The sequence below is a fragment of the Mandrillus leucophaeus genome, unplaced genomic scaffold (genome assembly GCF_000951045.1).
Source record: "Mandrillus leucophaeus isolate KB7577 unplaced genomic scaffold, Mleu.le_1.0 Scaffold226, whole genome shotgun sequence".
NCBI classification, from domain to species: Eukaryota; Metazoa; Chordata; class Mammalia; order Primates; family Cercopithecidae; genus Mandrillus; species Mandrillus leucophaeus.
In genome coordinates, this window is record NW_012102321.1 from 3,173,210 (window position 1) to 3,190,818 (window position 17,609).

Genomic DNA, 17,609 nt, shown 5'->3' on the forward strand with positions numbered 1-17,609 from the left:
CTGATGACCAGTGATGATGAGCATTTTTTCATATGTCTGTTGGCTGCATAAATGTCTTCTTTTGAGAAGTGTCTGTTCATATCCTTTGCCCACCTTTTAATGGGGTTGTTTGTTTTTTTCTTGTAAATTTGTTTAAGTTCTTTGTAGATTCTGGATATTAGCCCTTTGTCAGATGGGTAGAGTGCAAAAATTTTCTCCCATTCTGTAGGTTGCCTGTTCACTCTGATGATAGTTTCTTTTGCTGTGCAGAAGCTCTTTAGTTTAATTAGATCCCATTTGTCTATTTTGACTTTTGTTGCCATTGCTTTTGGTGTTTTATTCATGAAATGTTTGCCCATGCCTATGTCCTGAGTGGTATTGCCTAGGTTTTCTTCTAGGGTTTTTATGGTTTTAAGTCTTACATTTAAGTCTTTAATCCATCTACAGGCAAACATGGCAAAGCCCATATCCAGAATCAAAAATGAGTGAAGCAATTTGCCCAGCACTGGGACCTCCAAGTCTAGTTCTGAACTTGCAAATAGGTCACATTCTAGGAAGAGATGGACATTTCCTGACAGATCTATTTTGAGGAGCCAAACTCTGTGCTGAGACTTAAATAAAGGGGCAGAGAAACTTCCACTTTCCCAGGTTATAGGAATGGAAGGAGAAGTCGGTTTGGCATAATAATTCAACATTTTTCTATCATGTGAAGGAAGAATCAGAATTACTGCTGAGATTCCTCTGTTTCCCTCAGATGAGAATCTTCAGAGGAGAAGAACTTGAATTAATTTTATTTTCCCAGTTAGTAGGGTTCTCAGCACCTCAAAGTACCAGCACTGGTCCTCCCAAGAAGGAAATATATTTAACATTTAACCTGGTTCCTGTCCTACAAAGCAGAGATGAAGTCAGATGAGGAGGAAGCAGAATGGGGAGTCAGAATCAAGACTTTTTTTCTCTGTTAGTTTGGATAAATAGCAAAGCTATCTAAGGATGAATGCTGTTATTGTCGTTACATTTGGTTTTCCGTTGGTGATGGGAAAATTAAATGAGGACTCTGTCTCATCCAGTCCACTGTGCATTCTATACATCCGACTCCTATCTGCTGCCAAATTCAGAGCATGTATTCCTTCTTAGCCCATACCCTCTTATTTCCATAAGAATCAATACAATGAAGTAAAATAATAGAGAAAAATCTGATCCTCTTTTACTACTTAACCTTCAAAGAGCTGTTTCTAGAAAGACCTCTGGGATTGCTATTTAGTCAGGGGTGGTACTTCTTGGATAAATGAATTACAATATTTTGTTTAACTAAACAACTGAAAAGTTGGGACATTACGCTAAAAAAATACACTGGGCAAGAAAGATTATGAGAAACTCTTTCTTGAGTTCTCTACCACATCCTGCCTGTTCATGGGTTTTCTGCACTCCCACCCCAATACCACCATCACCTCATCTGTGAAACTCAATACCATGTTAAAGCTGGAAGGGCCCTTTGATAGAAGCCAGTTCAACCCCATCATTTTACTAATTTGCAGATGGAAGGCCAGGATGGTTAAGATACTTGCCCAAGGTCCTAGAGGCCAGCAGGGGCAAGCCAAGACCAGAACCCAAGTCATGTGGCCTTGGTCTACTACTTTCTTCATCACACTGTATTGTTTCTTGAAAAGTGTGGTACAGATGCCAGTTTCTCTTCAGCAAAGCTAGATGCTAGATAAAAGTTGTGATCAGACTTTTATGAATGCCTGGGGGAGGGTGGATAGTGACTTTAGAAAAGTTTATGAGCTGATGTCACCCTGATTTTAAGTCTGAGCTAAAACTTAATTAAGTGCTTCTTTGTTGTTACATTACAATCTTAGTGTTGCAGAAAGTTCTGAAATATCGCATCATTTCTTTTGGGCTAAGTTTTCTCATTTAATACAAGAAATTTGAGTTGAATTCTCTTTAAGATCTGTTTCCATTTTAATGAGCTCTGGTTCCTCTAAAATGGTTGTTAAATGCCCACCCTCCCCCACCTCCATCACAATCAGGAAATGGGGTCTTTAATCTTTCACACATTCTTACATAGGAGAAAAAATGATTTTAGTACTGATTCTGACCGACTCTGAAGTATTGTTGTAACCTTCTGAAATTCTTTCAGGTTGGCTCAGACCCTCAGGGGAACCCTGAACCAAAGCTTCAGGGCAGCTGTAGGCAGAATAACAGGACTTTGCCTATTTGTTAGGAACTACTGAGCTCCGCAAATATGGACTTGGGTTGGAAGCTGTGCCAATGTCCCTGTGATGGTCTCAAAAAATGACGACTAAAAGAGCTGCCTGGTTTGGCATTCTCTGGGGGACAGTTCTTGGAAAGTTTGTTGGTGGGGCTGGCCACTCTATCTGCAAAGAATGATGTCTGTTTTCTGGTGTCTACCTTACCCTGTTCCTCGCTAACTATTGAAAGATGTAGGAAGACTTTGGGAACCTGCCCCTAAGTCTGAACCTGCCCCTAAGTCTGTCTTCCGATATAAAGGTTGACTCCTTTCAGTATAGAATTATCTAACGTTGTTAGTCAGGAGTTAAGAGATCTGCACACACTAAATTTTCCTCAGTTCACAGTTTTAGGGGAAATGATGTTTTTATCCATGTTTTGAGATTTCTGCTTTTCCTTTGTTCTGTCTGTAAAGAACTGGAGAAAACTTTCCAGGCATCTCTTGCCTTTCCAAATTGCGTTCATTCATTAAAGTCACATCAAATTCAATAATAAAACTTTCTCAGAAATAGCCATGAATTTATAACCAGTAACACATGATTTAATTATTTTTTTCTCTTCAGCTGTATTCAAAGTTTCTTCAGAACAGGGGATATGTTTTATGCTTTTGATCTACCTTGTGGCTTCTTTGTGGTAATTTGAGTTTAATATAATTAAACATAATGATGAAGCAGTGAGGCCAATGTCTCCTTCTGGAGTCAGTCTTGGCCTATAGAATTTATTGACATATCTTTCAGGTTACATATATCTAGATCTTTATGGGGTTGAGCTTTACTCCTAGTGAGCATCAACACTTTGAAACTTATAAACATCAAATTCTGGAATCCCCCTGCAGGCCTACAGAATCAACATTTTCAGGGGATAGGGCAGGAGTAAATTTTTTAAAAAGCTTCCTAAGTGAGTCTAATGCACAGCTATGGTAAAGCCTGCCTCGTGGAATAAGAGGGCCACTCTTAAGGGAGTATGCCAACAGAGGCTTCCCAAGTACAGGCATCATTCACGTATACAACTAGCAAGGGAAAAACACACATCATTATTGCAGGGCATTGCTAGGATTGTGCCTGGGTGCCCACAGGCAGGTTCTGTACAAGAGGACGATAGCCAAAGGTTAACATACATTTTGAACAGAAATTCCTCAACCAAAAGCATGTTTTAAAACCTTATAACACAATGGCATTGGAAGTGAAGACCAGGAGAAAGAGAGTAGAGGCTTATCAGAGTGGAGAGGTAAAGAGCAAAGCTAGGGTTATGTGTAGGTGGTCATGCACATAGTATGATTTGTAAAGACTTACTGACTTAAACCTCCCTTGTGAAAAAATCATTTGGCTTAAAACACTGACTCTTGTTAAGATGGAAATACCTGCGAATCACATCTGACTGGGTACATCATATTCTTACCTGAGAACACATTGTAATGGGGTGGGGAAAGAGCTGGAAACATAGATGGAAAGAGAGAGGGTGTTGCCAAAAGAGGATGCACACTGGGCAGGGCATCGTGCAGACAGTGGCAGCTGGACAAATATCATCACTTGATTTACTGTTATTTAAAAGAGAACTGCTCAAAACTATGGGACTATTAAATATGCTATGTTTTTCTCTTGCCTGCCGTGCTGAGAAGCTTCTTGGCTCACTCTGGCCTCTGCTGCTAGCTCCTGAATTGGGAAGAAAGCAACAGGAAAGCAACCTCATCCCACGGGAGATGGCCCGGTGGTCTAGGCTGGCCCTGAGAGTGAGGGCTCTGAGATCCAGCCTGAGGATTTTCCTCTGACTCGCTGTGTGGCCTCCAGCCAGTCTCCAAACAGCTTTAGTTTCCTTGTATGTCAAACCAAGATAAATACCTAACTTCCCACTTCTCTGGGGCATTGTAAGGCTTCACTTCTGCCACTTTCAGTAAGGTTTGTCCAAAGACCATAAGAGGAAAGCTTTTGAGTTTTAAGATGAATTACTTTTAGTACTTATGTAGCATTAGGTAGAGAGGAGAATGTACTGGGAGGGTGCGATAATGGAGAACACAACAACCTCACTCAGAGAAGCAGTGTTTGTAGTGGAAGAGAAACCCAAAAGGGCTTTTGGGGTTGGGGTGCAAGGGAGAGAAGTCTACAATTGGTACCAGATGCCATCAGAAGCTAACGACCTGACAAACTCCGTCCTCATAAAACAAATTCCTTAAAAAGGAAGCAAATGGAAATATAAGCTAGTGAAAGAATTTGCAGCAGCTGCCCTAAAACCATTTCTCACTTCATAAACAGGTCTGGGTTTGGTCCTTTTCTTTTCTTTTTTTCTTTTTCTTTTTTTTTTTTTTTTTTGGTGTTGGTCTTATTTCATGCCACTTTCCCCTCTCATATTCTCCCCTGTCTCATTCTTCCTCCCTTGCTGCTCCTGCTGGATGGACTTCTCACACTGGCAGTCATAACAATAGTAGTTCCCATTTTGATGGAGGGAGGCTCGTTCAGAGCATTTGTTTTGTGTCTTGTCTCAACATGTATTTGTCTTCAATGATGGCATGGATTAATTGGACGAAGTCACTCAAAACAGCACTTGCTCTTTTCACCCTAACTTCTTTCCAATAAACTGATGTGGACGAGAGTATTAATGACTCTCTGTTTTCCAGTACTTCCTGTTTAGCATGCTGAAGAAGAGATTACATTTGGAACATCCGTGGCATGTGGCATCTAGAGAACTGGAGTTCTTTAGCATCACTAATGAAGCATCTTGATCACATTTCATAAAGGATAGTCAGATTTTAGCTTCCTTGTCAGATAGATTAAGTAAATATTTGGAGACAAAAATGTATTTCCTACATTGCATATCAGTATTGAATTTGGGGAATTGGGGCTGACTCATTAACAACCCCCACCTTATATTTTTCTTCCTTCATCAGGTCTCAGAATGGATACTTCATCATCACAGGAAATAACCAGGGCTTAAACTTGTGAAAACATTTTCTTCACACCGATCACCTCCAATTCTTCCAACTTATACATAATAAACATAGAGAAAAGAAATGAGAGTATCGTTGGCATATAATTTAAATCCCAAGGCCATAAGAGCAGGGTCAACAACTTTAGCATGTTTAGTTTGAATCCATCCTTTTGGGGCTAGTGCTTTTTAAGTCAAGACTCAATTATTTCAAGGTAGTAGGTGCATATTCAATGATGTTTATTCTACTTTCTCATATCATTGCCCAGATCTTTGATAGAATAGTTGACCACTAACACAATTCAGGGGTAAACAGAGCACACTACTGATGACAAGATTCATAGTAGTCATATCTTTTGGGCTAATAATTAGCACCAGGGACAACAACATCAAGAGCAAGAAAATATCTTGTTAGTCTTCCATACTAGACTATGTATTCCCTAAGAATATGGTTCTTATACCACTGGTACTCAGATCAATGCCTTCCCAACAGAAAGTGCTCAGTAAATGCTTATTAATGAATGAGTGGAAAAAGATGGTTGAATCAGTGTTTAATGATATTTTCATATTTCAGATCCCTATTTGTCATTATAACATTTAACAAATTTCTCATTTTGATAGCCAAGGACTGACTTTGCTGTCTATAACATGAACAATCTTAATTTGGCAAATTTTTATTGTGTCGACTACAGCAAGTCATGTGTTTAATGTAAAGTGGGTAAGAGTCAGTTTTCCTCCTCAAAATGTCCATAATCTGGTTGGGACATTGAGCATTTAGGAGACACTCATATACTAATTACCTTGTGAATAAAAGGATAAATAAGTTAATTCACTGATTAAAGAATGAGAAAATGCATACATGACTATAATACCACATAAAGCAAAAGAAATGCTAGAAGTGAGTTACTTTTTAAATCTCACTGGGAAGTTCAAAGGAAGAGGGCATCTGAAGGGACTCTGAGAAAGAGGGTGTCTTAGCTCATTTTGTGTTGCTGTAACCAAATGCCTGATTGTGGGAAATTTTTAAAGACAAGAGATTCATTTAGCTCATAGTTCTATAGTCTTGGAAGTGCAAGAAGCATGACGCTGGCATCTGCTCAGCTTTCTTGTTGTGTCATACATAGCAGAAGCAAACACATGCAAAGGTGCAAAATTTGAGAGGCACCCTGACTTTATAACAACCTGCTCTCATGGGAACTAACCTATTCCAGTGAGAACTAATTCAGTCACCACCATGAAAACAACACTAAGCTATTCATGAGGGATCTGCTCTCATGACCCAAATACCTTCCACTAGGCCCCACCTACCAAAACTGCCACATTGGGAATCAAATTTCACCATGAGTTTTTTGGAACAAACCATATCCAAACCATAGCAGAAGGCCTTGTAGAAATCTCAACAAATTGAGCAAAGGTACTGAAATGGGAGAACAAAAAAATGGGGTGACTAACAGCAAACAGACCGCTGAGGCCTTCTGCAGTGAAGCAGTAGAGGAATAACAACTCTGTGAGGTTGCCATAATTATCCCCATCTTATAGGGGAAGAAGCTGAAACACTTGGGAATGAGTAACTCACTCCAAATCAAACAGGTGGTAAATGATGGGTCCAGGATTCAGTTCCAGAGAGCCTGAGGCTAATGCCCTTATTATTAACCTCCATGGTTCTGCCATGGCAAGAGGGTGACACTCATTTTGTCCAGTGTATTCTTGCTGCTGTTATGGTCCAGGCTGAGTCTAGATTGGCCCTGGCAATCCAAGATAGCAGTTCTCTGCTGAGAGGATGTCTGTGGAAGCATCTAGCATAAGTTAAGCATGGGACATGGATTCAAGATGTGTGAGTTTCCTCTTCCAGTAACCGGTTCCATTTCTGCTGAGTCTGTGCTACTCTTCAGTGGTATGTACTGCTGCTATGGCTTTAGCAGTTGTCCAAGTATTTCCATACCAATCAGTAAATTGGTGTTGCCTTTCTGTCATCTCAGAAACCTAGGCCCTTCAGATGTGGCCTTCTGTGTCACCTTGTGATCAAACATTTGAAAGACTGATGCCTGATATAACTAGGGGCCTTCAGATTTCACTCCTGAGCTTTGTTCTGGATTTGTTCTAATTGCTTGGGACCCAGCAGTACTGGTTGTTAAATATTTTGAGTGTCATCCCATGATCTGTTCATTTCTGAACCATGCAGAACTCTCGGAATATGTTCTCCACCTCATTTCATCACCATTTGATCCTTTTGGAAGAAAAAGCCATAGAAATTCAGCTAACTGTTACTTGTTAGCTGTTAGTTTTTATGTTTATTATTTGCTGCATGGTGTTGGGTAGTAGAGCAAAAAGGGGATGAGTTAAATATCGGTTTTGGAGAAAATTGTTCTCTCTGGTTTAGGAGCCCTCCCAGACGGAGCTGCAAAGTCATCGCTGCTCCTTACTGGTTCTCAACGAGTCCTAAGATGCTTCTGTTTCTCTCATCCTAGCTGTGTCCATCAGCCCTGTGGGAAGCAGGACAGTTGTCCGTCATTGCTGCTTGATCACGCCGATGTGGTGAACTGTACCTCTATAGGCCCAGGTCTCATGAAGTGTGCTATCACTTGTCAAAGGGGATTTGCCCTTCAGGCCAGCGGTGGGCAGTACATCAGGCCCATGCAGGTGAGTGGAAAGATCATGATCACCAGGACCAAGTTCCTGGGAAGGGGGGGTATTCATGCTCTTCTCTCTGGCTCCACAGGGAAAGAGCAGATGTTTTTAGCCATTTGAAAGGAAAACATGGGGGCTCTAACAAGCAGAAAGAAGGATGGCTTAATAGAAATGCAAGGTATATAAAAGTATGTACAGTGCTGATTAAGTGGGTTTTAAATTTCTCCTAAGGTGGGCAGTAAATGGGAGTGCTTATTCTGTTCTTCTCCCTTGTTTGTCTTTCTATCAGAAATTATTTTCCCTCCTTTTACCTTTAAGATGAGAATGCCAAAGTTCAGACTTGTCTGTAATTTTCAGGAAAGATCAGTTGTAATCAGCATGTCTGTGGTTCACACTGTCCACCCACCCCGCAACAACCCTCCAACAAAAAGACTGAAGAAATAGAATCTGATTTTCTCCCCAGAAGCATTAAAGCTGTTACTGAGGCAGAGATTCTGTCATGATTCTAACTCTGGCCAAATTTTCCAAATTTCTACAAGCTTCATTTCAAATTTCTACAGCACCATTTTCAGAATTTCAAGCTGGTCTGGAGGTAGTAGAATATGTAGATTAACAGGATGGCTCAGGAGACAGATCAGAATTAAATTTTGGCTCCACTGTATATAAGATGTGTAACTTTGGATTAAAAAATAAGCAAAACAAATTAATCTCTTTAAGCTTGTTTTCACATTTTAAAATGATTAGAACAGAGTGCTTATCTGATTGAGTTATGATAATGACTGGAAATAATGTAAATGCTTTTAGCAAAATGATAGGTACATAGCACTCTAACCGTTGTCAGTATTATGAGCATGATCATGTATTCTCAACTAAGAATTCTGTTCTCCATCTTTCCTTTAGAGAGTTCAATTCCCTACAGAGAAATTTTAAACATGATATCAGCCATTAGAAAACATGACCATATTATAAGATAGAAGAAGGATGCCCTAGGGAAGAGATGATGGTGCTTGAGGAAAAAAAACCAGAAAGATGTGGTCTCATAAGGAAAGAGTGGACACACAACTGTTAACTAGACATCAGTGACTTACAAGAGTTGATTTTTTTTTTTTATTTTGTGCCAATTGATTGCTTAACAGGTTGGGGACCTGTGGGAGAATTTCACTTGCTTAGAGATGTCAGGATTTAAAGGTATGCACTTTGGCTTCAGCTGGCTTAGTTTCTGCCTAGAGAGAAACAGGTTTAATATACCTTGAGGCACTAACTTCTTGGTCTGTGATGCTTTAGTCAGGATGGCAGAGCCCTTATTAGCTGTTGTTCACCCATCTCAACTCAGGCAAAGGAATGTCCACTCCAGAAAAGAAATAAAAAGACTGGAAAAAAATGCAGGGACTGAATCTACTCATGTGATAGGTGAAGAAGGGGAGAGAAGAAAAGACAACATGTTTAATGCATTAAAATTAGAAGCAAATTCAAAACAAAATGGACAATACCTAACAGAGACAGGAGAAGCACTAGGCAATATATGCAATATATGCAGATTTTGAGAGACATTCTTTGTTTGCTTGTTTGTTTGTTTTGAGACAGAGTCTTGCTCTGTCACCCAGTTGCCCAGGCTGCAGTGCAGTGGCACTATCTCAGCTCACTGCAACCTCCCAATCTCCACCTCCCAGGTTCAAGTGATTCTCCTGCCTCAGCCTCCTGAGTAGCTGGGACTACAGGTGAATGCCACCATGCCCGGCTAATTTTTGTATTTGGTTTCATTCTGTGTTAGCCAGAATGGTCTCCATCTGCCGACCTTGTGATCTGCCCACCTCGCCCTCCCAAAGTGCTGGGATTACAGATGTCAGCCACTGCCCCCAGTCTGGAGAGGCATTCTTTAAGTGATAGTGGCTCGTTGTAGTTAGAGCCAGACTTGCATGCTCTGTTAAGTGAGTGAGGGGCAGCATCTGGGCTGGGAGAAGGGTGGGAGCTCGCCGTTTGCCAACCACTTGGCGCAGTCAGCAACGGCACTCTCCAGCTGACCAAACGTGCTGTCACCTGAGGCTGGCTCCATGAAGGAAATTATACAATCCCTGCTCATGATCACAAGACAGTGGGGATATTGCTTTATGTTGACACAAGAACCGAAACTAAACAGAAAAATGTGTCTGGCTTTGAATTGGGTCCTTCTGGCAAGCAACAGGGAAACATTGGGAACCAGGAAGGAGCAGCTAGCCAGGAGTTGGTGTCGGGGGTGACAGGTGCCTTAAGCAGTCATTTTACCTGTGGCTTTGGTGCCACTGTGATTTCTTGGCAGGATGGTTGACTCAGCCATATAAACTCCCCTTTCTGCCTTTGACCTTTGATAATCCAGTAGCTAGAATGTTGGCTGTGCGTTTTTCAAACAAGTGATAAGCTTCTAGGTCTCCAGGTCCTAGCTTGTTACATTCCCCCCACCCTAGACACCTTCTTCTCCCACCTCCCCATGTACTGCTGGGAAGTCCTGATCATTTTTCAAAGGCCAATCCTGTATTACCTCTTCTGTGGAACTTCTACATGCTGTCCTCCCTGGCTGAGGATGGCAGTTCCTCCTCCAGCTCCTGTTGTACCATCATACAGGAGCATGCATTATACAATATGGCTTTATTGTTGCATATTTATGTTTTCTTTCTTCTTGATCTCAGTTTTCTACTTCTGTTTTATGGTTTGCAGTCTTTATATGGCATTCTTTCTAACCATTACAGAAGGGGATAGGATATAACAAACAAAAATGTAGCTCTTAACATTTCCTTCTTTACTTTCTTTTCTGCCTTCCTCCCTCTTTTTCTCCTTTCTATTCTTCCTCCTTCACATGTTTTTGAATAATTGTTTCAACATGAGATTTGCTTGCCTGGTCGATTTTTAGTTCCTGGAAGATATCTTGTTTAGGACAGGACCTGGCCCTTCTAGGTGCTCAATAAATATGTCTTCATTGAATTAGTAGCAGTGTGCTCTAGGGCTGCCTTACTGAAATGGCAGGCCCTAGGAAATGGCTAGAATCTCTCACATTTAACTACAAGGTTTGGAAGATGCCTTGTATGCATTAACTCTCAGCACCATTCCCAGTGGAGGTAATTATTTTCAGTAGCATTATCAGTTGGCTTATTAATAAGAATGCCAGCAGGAGACAGATGACATACTCAAAAGTGGGCAATTTGAGAGAATTTAATCAAGAGACCACTCATAAATGTGTAGGCAGGATATAGGAAAATCACAAGGAGATGGTGCAGTATCCCAGGTGAAAGGGCTCAGTTATCACCCCTAGGCCTGAAAGGTTTACCTTAGGAGTGCAGAATCACAGGAAAAAGGAGCAGAAACTATGTGGAGCAGGCTTCCAGAAGATATAGCCAATCTGCAGTGACCCTTGGGAGAGAGTGGGGAGAATCAGCACCCTGGCCTCCCTCTTCCCCTCTCCCTCTCCAGGCTCCTGACACTGTGTCCTGGATCTGAATGCAAGTACAAGTCAGAGGCATGAAATCCACTGGGGTCAGTTTCTCTGGACCAGAGCAGGGCGGAGAAGAGTTGAGAACAGGTCTGGAGGAGCAACTAGAAAGCAGACAACAGAGATGGCCTGAAGGAGTCTTGCCATGTCATGATTCTCTGGCACTAGCAGCCTTCTTTTATCAGCATCACACTGAGTATTGTAAGAATGTATATTAAAACAATGAGGCCTGAGGAGGGAGAAAGGCAAAATAATTTGTCCTGTTTTAAATGTTTAGACAGATAATCACCAAGACTCTTCTAAAGCCTGGAAACTACTCTCATAAGCCTTTTATTGTGACTTTGACAGAAGCAATTTCTCTGTTTCTAGAAGGAAATTCTGCTCACATGTTCTTCTGGGCACTGGGACCAGAATGTGAGCTGCCTTCCCGTGGACTGTGGTGTTCCCGACCTGTCTTTGGTGAACTATGCAAACTTCTCCTGCTCAGAGGGAACCGACTTTCTGAAACGCTGCTCAATCTCTTGTGTCCCACCAGCCAAGCTGCAAGGTATTGTCTGGTCAACCAGGAACTGTATGCAAGTTCTCTTCCATCCCTCACTCTTGAGGGTAGTTTGGGACTCTTTTCATCACGCCAACACCTTTCCCATTTGCTCCACTGTGTCACCATCTTCTGATAACTCCGGAAAAGTCCCAAAGGGCAACACCACTCTTTGTCCCCAACTACTTGAAAGGATGCACTGGCTCAGGTTCTCATGAATGAAGGAATCTTAGACTTTCCTCTATTTTTATTTGATGATGTGTACCCCAGAGGCAAGCCTACTAGAATGGTTGTCCTGATAATATTCATAATCAAGATACAGTCTATTGTGTACATTTTAAAATTTAATATTTAACAACCATCCTTTGAGTAATGTGTGACTTTGTCCCTGGCTTTAGTGCTGGTTAGAGATAAAGATGGGGTGGAGCCTGCTCTAACTGATGGCTTCTCAGACTTTGGTGTGCTTAATAATGACTCAGGAGGCTTGCTATAATTGCAGATTCCTGAACCTTTTCCAAGAGATTCTTGCTTAGTGAGTCTGGGGTGAGATAATGATGCTATGGTGAGTAGTTCATGGATTGCATTTGGAGAAACCATGAATCGTACTAAGGCATATAGTATAGTGTTTAAATACAGAACTCTGCATCCAAACTGCCTCTGTTCAAACCCTGATTCTGCCCCTTACTAATTCGGGCAAGTTACCAATCCCCAATTTCCTCATCTGCATAATAGGAGATAATAATAGGATCTATTTCATAGGGTTGTTTGAGGTTTGAAGTTTACACAAGTTAATACATGTAAAATGCTTAGAACAGTGCCTGGCATATAATAAGCACTATAAAAGTGTCATCTATTATTATTTTAATGCTTTCCATGATACCATCACTGCTATATTTTTTATTATTTGTAGGTAGGAAAAGAAGTAATGATTTAGTTGGTAGCCCTTCTTTCATTTGGGTCAGGAAATATTTATCTGACCTCTGTTTTATGTAAGAGCATCACACTGGATGCTCTATAAGTAAAAAGATGTAGGACAAATATTTGACATGGGATTTTTGAGATGCTACTCAAGAAAGAATAATGTGACTTTTGAAAGACACCAGTAAGTTGAGAGGTTTTTATTTCATCTGCTATGATTATCTTTCTGGGCTCTCTGTTCTAAGCATCTTGTGCTTCTCTCTCTTGGAGTCAGGACTGAGCCCATGGCTGACATGTCTTGAAGATGGTCTCTGGTCTCTCCCTGAAGTCTACTGCAAGTTGGAGTGTGATGCTCCCCCTGTTATTCTGAATGCCAACTTGCTCCTGCCTCACTGCCTCCAGGACAACCATGACGTGGGCACCATCTGCAAATATGAATGCAAACCAGGGTACTATGTGGCAGAAAGTGCAGAGGGTAAAGTCAGGAAGTAAGTTGAATTGTTCCTGGTCTTTGGAGTTACCTACCTCGCTGCTTGTTATGTTTGTTTTTCTGTACGATCTCTCTTTACCTGCAGGACTATATTCTCCAGTCACGACAGGTAGGTGACCTGCTGTGCTTTCTGTAAATGTATTCTGTCCCATAGAAGATCCCACAGTCTCACTTGGGTACTTTTTAAAATAATTTCTGCCCTAATGATCGCTTTCCCTGAAAGTAGGAGTTAGCAGCATCCCAAGTGTTGTATGTGTCACCTGAATCCAACTCTGTGTCGGCCTATACTCGTCAGTCCAGTTTACAACTGCAGGCCTGGCCTGGTCCCCAGTGCAGACCCTTATGAGCTGTGGATATTGGGAAAATTCCTTTCTCTGCCTCAGTTTTCTTTCTATAAAAAGGGGATGATGATAACAAAAAAAAATATCTACCAGTTAGGGCTGATGTAGGAACTAAATGAATGATATGAATAAAACATAAAATTCAGTATATTTACTTTAAAAATATAAAACTCAACTGGCTATTAATATTGTTATTATGTCTTTCTGCTTTCTCCTTCCTGAATTTTAAGTATGTGCACTCCTAGACCTGTGGCCAGAAACACTTTTCTTCCAATGTCATGGGGGATCTGAAAGAACAAGAACTTTTTAATGTAATTTGAGAGGAAGGGCTTCCACTAGAGTCATCTTGGGGTTCAAATCCTCATCTCCCCTTTATCAGCTGAGTAACCTCAGGCAAGTTACTTAACTCCTTGGGTCTTGGTCTCCTTCCTTTCTTCTAGGTCTCCTTCTTATCCTTTTAAGTTTAGAATAATGCTTTCATCAGTATTGAGTTGAAAGATAATTCAACCTTCAACTCAATATCCAACTCAAGGTTAACTCAATATCCAGCCCAGTGCCTGGCTTGTGCCAATTACTCAATAAAAGAAACTTTTTCTGAGTGAACAAAAAACTTTCAGGGAAAGAAACTCCTTGCATTTAGGAAATAGTAGCTATTCTTTCTCTACCATAAATTATGTAGCTACAGGAGAAACCAAATCTGTTTCTTACCTAGCACTTACCTAGCTACATTAGTTCAAAGCCTGTCAATATGTATTCTTTTAAGATTTTGTTTTTGAACTAACAAAATCCTAGCCATGGTATTACCAGTGGTGCCGGGGCATACAACCTTTGCTTGTAAGCTAGGATGGTCTAAAGGGACAGAAAAAAAAATCAGGAAGCTATCTGACTCCCATTTACCCTTTCTCTAGTTGATCTCTCAACCATGTTAACATTTGGCCAATAGAGCAATGGCCTCTCCCAGGGCCTTCCACTCTAGAAAAGGCCCAGGTTCATAAGTGGGAGGGGAAGAGCAAGCCCATACCCTGCCCTTTCCACCAGAGGGAAGGGCCAGGCTGATTAGAACATAAACAATACTGATGAAAAATTCATAGGAGGCAACACTCCTTGGTTCAGTGGTCTCTAGCAGATGCAGTAAACAGTTTTTGACAACCAAGAGCATATTTGCATGTGATTTTCATAGCATCTAGAGGCAATTTGCATAGGCAGTGAGTACCCAGGTAATCTTCAAGTGAAAACGTTACTACAATTACCCTGAAGGCTGCTGTTTTCTTGCTTTTTTTCTCTCTAGTCTTGCCTCTTTTTTCACACACCAGCAGCCACCTCAGATATCTGCAGAATAGTACCATGAAGAATAAATGACCAGGGGCCAGAGAAATGTCTCAGGACCGGGAGGAATTAAAGACAGCAAGATCATCACCAGTTTTCTGGGCCATGTCTCAGCTTTATGTTGGGAAAAAACGAGGCCTCCACCCAGAACTCTGGGTGGAGTTCTGGGTTTGAGGGACATTTTTGGACACAGCTTTTCTGACTGAGAAAGTAGATGCTTGCATCACAATGTCAGCATCAGTTTGGGCTTAAACGTTGACATTCACAAGCACCATGCTGAGGAAAGATTAAATTATTTACCATGTTATGTAAGCTGATTAAATCTTAGTTTACACCTGTTTACATAGCAGGTGGCGGATTGGTAATCAGAAGTTTGCAAGTCTAGCATAAATCACTGCCACTTGCTGCTCATGTTTACTCAGTGAACTATGTCAGCCTTGTTCCTTGCATGTGGAAAAAGCCCAGCATTGTACAAATGAGGCCCTCAACTTCTTTCTAGGACATGCAAGCACAAAGAGAAGAAATTGAGAAAAGCAGAAGGGAAATCATTCCAGAGAGAATGGGCACATGATAATTTTATGCTACTGTACAGTGTAGTAAAAAAATTTGTTTGAGGGTTATATTTGCAACTTGTTTGCATGACCCTGAGCAAAATACTCAACGTCCATGTATCTCAGTTTTTGCATCTATAATGTGGGAAGTAGTAACTATTTATATCCAACAATGTTGTTTTGAGGCTGAATGTCGGGCAATGTTGTGAAAACATTTTACAAACTTTGAAGTTCAAAACATGTGCTATGCCAGATATTACTTTTTGTTCATCTTTTTTTAAAAGAAGAAAACAATTACTAAAATATCAGCCAAATACATTCCCCTTCTGCTTCTTCTCAAGTCCATGGTTTCAAGACAAAAGAATGATAAGTGCTGGATTTGACTTCCTCTGATATCCCGGTTCCAGCTTTGTCTCATTCTACCCAGGGACGTCACAGATGACATATTCATCCCCTGCATGCTCTGTGCCAGTCTCTGGGTTAGGAATAAAGACAGACACATAAATAAGACCTGGGCAGTCCAACCTCAAAAAATGGAGTCAGGATCTTTGTTATAGAGTTGTTGGCCACACCTTCCTTCTTGAAACTCTTCTTCCTTGATTCTCTTCCATCTTGCTCCCTGATTCATGTTCCTTCTTCCTGTCTCTCCACCCTTGATTTCCTTTTCTGCTTTTATTCCTCTGCCCATTTCTTTAAAGTTGATGTTTGTCTGAGTTCTCTTTTCCAACTTGTCAGGCATGATGCTCATTACCCTGTAGCCTCAGTTACCATCTGCATGCTGATGGTTCCTAAATTCATACCTGCCAATATAGTATCTTCCCTTAAGGGCCATAAGGCCCATAAGACCAACTGCCTATGATGTTGCCACTTGGATATCCTGTCTACATCTTGAACTCTTAACTATGCAAAACAGAGCCTATTATAATTCCTTTCAAACATGCATATCTTTTTGTGTTCTGTGGAGCTGGTTGAACCGGGTGCCTGCACATCACCTGAGACTCTTCAGTGCCCTTTACCTTCTCTCAAATCAGTTATCAACTCTGTCATTATCTTACTGACTCAGATATACTTGTTTCTCTCCATCCCTGCTGTCGAGTCTCTATAATAGACTATTATCATTTTTCACCTCTGAACTGATCTTTCTGTCTCCAGTCCTTTTCCCTTCAATATATTCACCACTTTGCAGCAAAAATGGCCTTCAAAAACCTCAAATCCAGTTTTGTTATTTCCCCACATGAAAATGAATGACCAGCCTACCTGCCACTTTATTTAAGGGCAAAAAGTTGAATATTAAGATAGTTTCAGTGCCTGCACGATCTAGCAGGGCCTTGCTTACTTCTCCAGCCTCACTGCTGACTATCTTCCCTGCAGAACACTTCCCTTCAGCTCTTACACAACCTTCTTAGCATAGGCTCTAATACTACTGGAGTTCTTTTATATCTTCATGGAAGCCATGGCAGTCGGGGCCTTCAGACATGGAATTCCTTCTTCCCAGAGCTCTCCCTGACAGTAACCTTTTGTTTGACTAACTCTTACTCTCTTATTTTTAGTGTAGGTGTGACGTTGTCCAGGAAGTTTACCAGGTCTCCCCAGACTGTAGGCCTCCTCTCATAGGCTGCCATTGTACACCAAATTTCTCTGATGATATCACTTATCTCACTGATTACAAATGATCTGGTTACTCATCTCTATTGGCAAATAGACCATGAATATTTCGCTTAGCATCTTGTGCCCAATGACTAGTTATTTACTGGTAGGTATTCAATACTTTCTAAATGGGTAAAAGCACTGCATTTATATGCAAACTTATGAGAGAATTTTGATGTGAAAGTTGATGCTAAAAATAGTGAAGAAGAGGAGAGGTTTTTCTTACGAGGTAATAGAGATCCCTGTTTCAAATGCTTTAGAGTGAATGAGAACTTTAAACATATATATGTAGTATTTTTTTTTCTAGCAATTATCTCAACGACATAGAAAGAATGGTCATTCTTCAAAGACAGTTTTAATTTTATTTATTCAACAGACATTTATGCCTGATTAGTGCCACTCTATGCAAGTTAACGGTAACAGAAAAAGGATTACCTCTCAACAAGCTCACCAGAAAGATGCTTCTCATACTTGGCTGCTCATGAGAATCACCCAGGGAGATTTTAAAAATCCTAATGTCCAGGTCACACCCCAAACCAATTACATCAGAATCTCTGGGGGTGGG

General features: G+C 40.9%; 1 protein-coding gene across 1 annotated transcript in view; it reads left to right on the forward strand.

Annotated features, from left to right (window-relative positions):
- The window catches only part of PAPPA2 (pappalysin 2), a 303,742-nt gene that overhangs the window by 206,781 nt on the left and 79,352 nt on the right, over positions 1–17,609 (forward strand). The window contains exons 15-17 of the mRNA XM_011981444.1: positions 7,614–7,785; positions 11,603–11,780; positions 12,964–13,177. Of these exons, the coding sequence (XP_011836834.1) occupies positions 7,614–7,785; positions 11,603–11,780; positions 12,964–13,177 (564 nt within the window). The remainder of the gene's footprint in view (positions 1–7,613; positions 7,786–11,602; positions 11,781–12,963; positions 13,178–17,609) is intronic.